At 32.3% G+C, this 8,026-nt stretch overlaps 2 protein-coding genes across 3 annotated transcripts in view; one reads left to right on the top strand and one right to left on the bottom strand.

Annotated features, from left to right (window-relative positions):
• Positions 1 to 1,364, top strand: part of LOC107456402 (leucine-rich repeat-containing protein 15-like) — a 22,551-nt gene extending 21,187 nt beyond the window's left edge. Inside the window, exon 6 of the mRNA XM_016074259.4 lies at positions 1,153 to 1,364. Within this exon, the coding sequence (XP_015929745.2) occupies positions 1,153 to 1,298 (146 nt within the window). The 3' untranslated portion in view covers positions 1,299 to 1,364. The remainder of the gene's footprint in view (positions 1 to 1,152) is intronic.
• Positions 1,365 to 2,609: 1,245 nt separating this feature from the next.
• On the bottom strand, positions 2,610 to 6,485 carry LOC107456401 (serine hydrolase-like protein). 2 transcript variants are annotated; one of them, XM_043039868.2, is made up of 2 exons: positions 6,332 to 6,485; positions 2,610 to 4,311 (listed from the first exon to the last, which is right to left on the bottom strand). In XM_043039868.2, exons 1-2 carry the CDS (start codon positions 6,379 to 6,381, stop codon positions 3,348 to 3,350), a joined length of 1,014 nt encoding a protein of 337 aa, XP_042895802.1. In that variant the 5' UTR covers positions 6,382 to 6,485; the 3' UTR covers positions 2,610 to 3,347. The 2 variants fall into 2 exon arrangements, with proteins under 2 accessions (XP_042895802.1, XP_015929743.1); XM_016074257.4 differs by having other exon boundaries at positions 6,118 to 6,445.
• Between the last annotated feature and the right edge of the window lie 1,541 nt (positions 6,486 to 8,026).

Below are 8,026 nucleotides of genomic sequence, written 5' to 3' on the forward strand. Positions count from 1 at the left end.
TACGTTTTTGTGACTGATTTCGTAACTTAAATGGTTATGGTTATCTCGTAACTTAAAATATTGTCTAAACTAATTCTTCGAGGGATAATAATGAATCTAAAGGTGAAAGAAGTTAAACGTTTTTGAAATGTACTGTCAACAACACAAATGAAGCTATAATGGTAAATCGTCTGCTGAATCTATGTTTGAAAATATCAAACTTTCGATTAAAATCGTCTGCGGTCGCCTAGCAACACTTACTGTTGCCAAGGCCAGAAATATAAATAGCAACCCTCGTAGTTAAATACGGCGTTAAGGTTAAATATAGACTCTTTAACTAAAACTTTTGTAAAACTCCAGCAGAACTAAGAAGACGGTGTTTTGTCAATATGCATTAAGACATTCGGTTTAAGGTATTTTCAGAAGAAAAAGAGGCGCAGGAAGATGAATTATGCAGTGAAATAAATATCAGTATCACTAATCTTATAACTAAATATTTTAGTTTAAATAACATTTTAATGATTTTTCTAATGCTAGAAAAAACATACTATAATGTAGAATTTGAGACAATAAAATGATAAAGTATTATTATTTATAACTATAATGAGTGTCATTCGTTCCATAAATTTATCGTAGTTACGTATGATATTTCGAAATGAGCACCCGTAATATATATTTTATGAACTTTTATAAAACATAAATAAAACTATGTGCATTAAGTATACCTAGCTAATCTTTAAGCGAAAAAAAAATGAAAAAAGGAAGAAAAATCATTAATGAGGTCTATTAGAGAAAAAGATTAATTAAGACAGAGATAAATAAGAACGAGAACGTTGTAATATTTTGAGGAACCGTTTGACGTAAAAAAGGAATAATAATAATAAACAAGTAACGAGTCGATTATGGCTTGCCTTTCATTAGTAACTGCTTTTCAAGCCTCAAGCTGATTTTTGAAGACTTAAACCCCTCTTTCATTTTGACCGACCATAATAGTAAATCGTCAGAATTCGATGACGTTTTTTGGCTGGTGCGAAATTCTGAAAATATGTAACAGTACAGTTACTACAGAATACTCTGTATATATAAAAAAAATTTTAGTTGAAGAAAATAATATCCATTTTAAAAATCACAATTCAGGATTCTTTATCTCATAATTTTTGTTGTTTGTTTTAGGTAATCCTTTATACTGTGATCATAAACTGAAATGGCTCATCATCAACAAGCCAGTTGTTCTAAAAGGATCGTGTTTTAAACCAGCAGATCTGCATGGATCACAATTAGCAGAGCTCGATCCAGATAAATTAATGAATTATGATTGAAGTTATATCAAATAAGATTTTGTAGAATGTAACAAGTTTAATAAATTATTAATGTTGTTGTTGTCAGAGGCTTTTATGGCAAGGGATGCGATTGTTCTTGTTTGTTAGTGGCGCCATCTATAGCCAAGAATTTGACTCCTGCCACATCTGTTTACAGGGCAGGCCTATTCATAATTTTGACTTGAAAAAGAGAACGATCAATCTCTAATTCATTACCCAAAGAGATATAATTTGTTATGGGAACATGGAGGATTTCGTGACCTGACACATTTAACGTACACCAGTCACCATATACTACACGGGGAGTCTTCGGCCAGCTCCTGTTCTCAGGAACACGAGTACATCACCCTGCCAACCAGGCAATCCCGGCCCAATAAATTATTAACGACACTTCAATTTGTCCCATAGGGCTTTGATTTCAATATTAATAAGCATATACATTAAGTAATAATTTTTTACACAAATTTCCCATACAATATACTTCGGTTAAATCTATAGAAGAATAATAAAAAATTTTCAATATTTTTTATGAAAATAAAATCAAAATCATGACTCATGTGTCCTGTTATTACATTGGAAAACTTTACTACACAAGAAAAGGCAATACATCAATTTATGTGTACATATAGTGTGTTGCTCCGTGATGATTGTATTCAAATATTTTAAGAATCCTAGTTAAAAATGTGGTAAAAAAAGTATACACATTAAAGGCAGCAGATCAATATTCAATTCAGGAAGGAAGTCAAGACTGAAAGCATCAAAACCTGTTTTTCAAAAATCAGGTTTTGATTTTCTGAGAAAGAAGTTTCCTCAGAAAACCTAACTGTTTTTGGAGTGTTTTGAACTTGCTTCCTCACTAGTGATTTGACAAATTTTGATAACATTAGTTTTTCCTCCAAGTTTACATATTAATTTGCGATTTCTAATGTATATATACTTTTTGGGCTTCATTATTAACAAGTATTCGAAAAATATTTATTAACGGTGGGTCGGTGGGGTCACAAAAGCTCTAGATATGCCTAAAACATTAAATTAAAAGACAATATTATTATTTTAAAATTGTGTCTATAATCCTAATTAGAAAATAAAGTGCAGAATAAATTCAGAAATCTTTTGAAACTGAATTTACTAGCTAAAATTGACCATTTCTAGGGTTAACTTATTTTGTAACTAGGGTTGGGGGTTAAGTAAATCACTATTAAGGAGAATACCATGAAGCATGTTTTAGGTGACTTTTAAAATTTCACTTTAACCCTAACTATTTAATGTTGAAATATAAAAGTACAAAGATTATAATAAATACAAATTGAATCAAATAACAAAAAATATATAAATAATTTAATGATAAACATGAAACAAATACAACATTCATCTTAAAAGTGATGCGACATATATCAAAATATTAAAATAAAATTGACAAATAGATAATACTTTTAAAGCAATCAAATTTATAATTGTTTTTCATGTGATCGTACAGCTAATAAATCAAAATAAACAAACTGAGAATTATGCTAAAAATTATTGAAATAATTACAAAGCACTAATTACTACATATAAATTATTTTTCAAAAGAAATTATAAGACATGTTTTGATAACAGTTATAATAACAATCAGAATGTATAAAAGCAACCTACAACGGAAGTAATTGTAATCAAATACACTCTTCAGCTATAAAAATGACATATTTTTTTAAGTTGTTTAAAACAGGAAATTTTTTTAAACACAATTCATAATAAGAGCTCCATAATTAAAGATAAATTAATAAAACTTCCTTTGAATTTTGCGAACATAATGTACAATCAAAAATTAATTGAAATTACATTTGTAAGAAACTTAACATTAATTTTTCTATTTACAGAAATTAGCATTACAGGCTACTTTAAAAGTAGTACCATAAATTGAAAAATTTGTTTTCTAAAGTTAAAATAATAAATAAAAATTACATGAAAATATTACATGCCCAACAATGAATGGAATCGAACATTAAATATTTGCCTAGGAGAATTAAATATTAATTCATACAAGAATCTGTCATAAGTTGATTTTAATCAAAATTTAGATTTAACCAAATTCTTAAAAAAATCATCTATAAGTGGTGCAACTCGTTCAGGGTTGTTCAAATGTACAAAATGATTTCCTTCAACCTTCACAACTTTAAACGTGCGACAGTTTTTTTCATACACTTCCAAGAAATCATCGAGCACGTCCGGAGTACGAGATTTTACAACAACTGATTTGTTCCCTACAATAATTAACAAGTTACAACATACTTTGCTCATAAAGGCTTTTAAATCATCATGACTGAACTTTTGCAAATCTTCGGTCATTTTTACCCTGATGTCTCTAGAAAACACAACACCTTTACCGCATTCAGATGGCTTGCAACCTCTCCTCAGGAGAACGCTCGCACCTTCTTCCGTTATTTGATTATACATTCCCGCAACCAGGCGTGATTCAGCCTCCTTCAAACTGTAAACCGGTGCCGGATCATTTGTTTTTTTCTCGATCTTCAACAGGTTTTCAATTCCTTCTCTCGTGACACTCGGCAACAGATGAGTTTCTCGAGAGGCAGGTTTAATAATATCCAGGAGAATCAAATTTTTTACTTTCTCTGGATAAACACTACTGTACAGAAGACCGACGGTACCTCCTAGACTATGACCAATAATACTAAATGTTTCCCACTTTAAATAATCGATGACTCGTTTAATATCAACTAAGATTTCCATGTAGTGATAAAATGCTCCCTTGGGCTTATGGGAAGACAAACCATGACCGGGTCCATCAACTGCAACAATATAAAGATTCGACGATAACAAAGGAATAAGTTTGTCAAATGTCCCTGCGTTGTCTTGCCAGCCATGAAGTGCTAAGACAGGTTCTGCACTTTCATCACCCCAAGCCTTAACTGCAATGAAACCATATGATATAGGTATTCTTATTTCTTTAGGATTTGACCACTGGCTTGCCATTTTTTTGTCAGTAAAATGAGAAAATTTTTTGAGATTGTACCTATTGTTGAAAGAGGAAAAAACTATTTTAGATATAAAATTTGCAATTAAAAAAAGATTATTATTATTTTTTTTTAATGGTGGACACTCGGGTCTATTTCCCACTGGACCCGGAAATGCCGGATTTTCTACTCACTTATCATTACCCAGTGGGCACCTGTCGCTAAGCCAAGGGGGTGGAATAGCGTTTCCCACTTCACACAACCACAAACCCGTTTATAGGGCGGGTTACATTTACATAAAAGAAAGGACATAGAACACAAAGAGAGAGAAAAGTTAGATCCATGCCTACGGTGGGATTTGAAGCTACAACCACTGGCCCCGTAACTCAGTATAGCAACCACTAGACCAGTGATCGGCTGGAACCCATGACGGGACTCATTAAAAAAAAAAAAGATAAAAGGATAAAGATTATCGGTAACGTTTATACGTTGTCGTTTTTCTTGTGAAAGAAAAAATAAAAATAATGCCTTTTATTTTTTGTCTGCAAACTTTGAATTAGCAAAATTAATAAATCCCTGACAATCATTTGAAATGTTCATTTCTAAGCATTCACACTCTTAGTGTTTAAATATGCTTATGATGCAATAAAGAAAGGCTTTTTCAGGTTGTCATCATCTGTCTCAAGCTATATGTATTTGGCATAACCTTCTAAACCACAAAACAGTCTAAGTTTGTTACTTAAAAACTTCATCCATAAAACCTCTGAAATTTAATGATTTGGCAAAATCAAAATAAGAAGTTTCTTTGAGGTATCTGAATTTTTTACAAAATGCCATTTAGATTCTTCTGCAACTAAAGGCTCTTCAATTCATTTAATCCATGGAAAAGCGTACTTGACAGGATAATAAGGTTAAGCCTTCTATAGAACTCTAGAAACTAGAACACTATTTAATTTCCCCTTTAAAAATAGAATTTTTACCTATAAAAGTAAATGTAGCATAAACTTGAGGGCAATAAATAACAAACAGTAATAATTATTTAAATGTTAGTTAGCCCTTTAATGTTAGATATTTTATATTTAAAACTTTAACTATGTTTTTAATGACATTTTAAAGCATAACATTATTTGAATGTGTACTCATTTAGATGAATAATATTTAAAAATATTTATATAAATTTATTTTATAACTATCGTTATCCTATTTTGTGTTTACAACTACCAATGTTCAACTCAGTAGCCTTTTAATTTAGAGCCCAATCTACAAGACGAGGCTACTTTTGAATCAAGTAATTTGAAAAATTTGCCCTCAAGGAGGATTTTTTGATGGAACTGACCCTCTTTTGCATAACATGAACAGAAAAACCACGAAAACATCTTACAGTTAGCCTGATGGCAAGGAGATTCTAACCAATTTATTATAAAGATATGTGCAAACTCATAAATTAAAATTTTTTAATTTTGATGAGTGATGTACCAAGTTGCCACAATTTTCAGAATACTACCATCACATATGAGCACCTCCTCAGTACTATAAACATTTTAATCTCCTTAGAATACATTTTAAACTTAATACGAGAAAGGTTCTTTTTGTTCTAGATCATTAAATAACAGTAGGTACAACAACAAATATTAGAGAGACATGAAACAGAGTACCATCTTTAAAAAACACAAAAGAAATCAATCTAGATTTTGAATTCATTTATTTGGGCTTATTATGTTGTTTCCGTGACACTTCAAATTGTTTACAAAAGATAGGATCATAAAATACTATACTAAAGTAATATAAGCATCAACATAGTTTCGCAAAATACATTTAAAGAGTTTGCCCTAATGTATAAAGGTTAAAAAATTTATTAAGCTTACCAAGAGAATACTTTCGGTATGTTTGAAAATAAGTATCAAAAGACAATGGGTTAAAGGCGATTATCTTCGGAGATATCTATTTCAGTTTAGAAGGAAAGGAAAAACCTTCCTTCTTTTAACAATGACACAGCAAATTACCTTTCAGTTATGCAAGAAGGAAAAATTAAAGATCTTTTGTTTGAACAAATACACTTGTTATAATATTCTATCTCACCTGATTTTATATAAAGGATTTACTTTTGATAAATATTTCAGTAATAGCATAATAATACGACGTTATCCTCATCCGGCTATCATAACAAACTATTGATGGATTGATATATTGACAACACTACCGACGGCTTATTTTTGTAACATAAAAACTCTGTAAATTTTGATAAATCAATATATCTCGAATAGATGACGAAACTAACACATAAAATTCTTAATTGTTGTTGTTGTAGTTCATTTACGTCGGTCCGGCGGTGGACTGATCGTTAAGACACGGTTCCCAGCAGATCACAGAAGTCAAGCATCACTGGTTGCTGTCAGTATGCTGGTGGGTGACCAATTGGATCAGTGTGCGTAGGGACCGAGGGTGTGCGGTATTGGTCCTCGTTAAACTGTTCTACCGTAAAGTGCTCGACTTCGCGTGCAGGTCATCGGGCTTCCGAAGCAGTGCTGCTCCAGTGCGACATAAATGAACAACAACAACAGTTCATTTACGTCGCTCTAGAGCTGCACAATGGACTATTGGTGACGGTCTGGGAAACATCCCTGAGGATGATCAGAAGACATGCCATCACAATTTTGATCCTCTGCAGAGGGGATGGCACCCCAGCTTCGGTAGCCCGACGACCTGCATGCCAAGTCGAGCACTTTACGGTAGAACAGTTTAACGAGGACCAATACCGCACACTGACCGCAGCCAATGATGCTTGACTTCGGTGATCTGTTGGGAACCGTGTCTTAAAAATCAGTCCACTGCGAAACGAATTCTTATTCAAAATGGTTTACATGCATATTTGCCAGTATTCTTGAAACGTTGCATACCCCTCTGTGGGCGATAACATCTCAAATGATTGCTGCAAAGAAGCCCTGTTATCTCCACTGCTCTTGTGAAAAACATCATAAAGCGTTGAACGAAGACGTTTCCGAATAATTCAAAAATTATATTTATCTGTTGTAATTACAGAATACACTGTCCATAACGGTGTTCTGAATTTACTGCTTTTAACGCATATTTTTAGAATTCTGAACAAACAGAAGCAATGCATGTAAGGGATTAATAGTTAATGTTAAAGGGAGAGAAAAAGTTTTTAAGCTCGTACTAATCATTATAAGGGAGAACAATAAAAAATTCCTCTTCCTCGTCGTGCACGCTAAAAAAACGTGTATTCCGTGTACTGCTCGAAACATGCACCATCTTGCAGTCGTGCACCCCAAGTCTCTACGTCTTTTTGCACGTCACTGTCTGAAATTGCCTGATCATTTTTACCCAATCGTAAACTATCATTATTTTATTCGAATGATTACAATAACAGTGATGGATGCTTATGCTTTTTGCCTAAAATTCGAACTTTTAAACACATGCATAACATTCATCCTTTTTATATTTTAAAGCAGTTAAATATTGGAATATAACCTATAAGGATCCTTGTAATGAAAAATAGTGATCATTTTCTATGAGGATGACATTACATTCTCCACCCCCTTGAAAAACCCACATATATTAGAGTACTACCAAAAAAAAAATATTCTTTTGCCTAATTTTTTTAAAACTTTTAATGAATTAAATGCAAGAATTTTAGGTTTATGAATCTCGGTAAAAAAAGTGTTTCTTCCTGAGAATGACATGTTCCTTTATCATCCTCCCCTGTTGTTGCTGTCGGCCATTAAGGCAGAGGGGATGTGATTGCTCTTGTTTTCC

Source organism: Parasteatoda tepidariorum, chromosome 2 (genome assembly GCF_043381705.1).
Source record: "Parasteatoda tepidariorum isolate YZ-2023 chromosome 2, CAS_Ptep_4.0, whole genome shotgun sequence".
Taxonomy (NCBI): Eukaryota; Metazoa; Arthropoda; class Arachnida; order Araneae; family Theridiidae; genus Parasteatoda; species Parasteatoda tepidariorum.

Coding starts and splice junctions, on each gene's coding strand:
- LOC107456401 (XM_043039868.2), bottom strand. CDS start 6,381: ATGCTATTACTGAAATATTTATCAAAAGTAAATCCTTTATATAAAATC. Junction 4,312..6,331: donor AATCCTTTATATAAAATCAG/GTGAGATAGAAT, acceptor TTTCAACAATAG/GTACAATCTCAAAAAATTTT.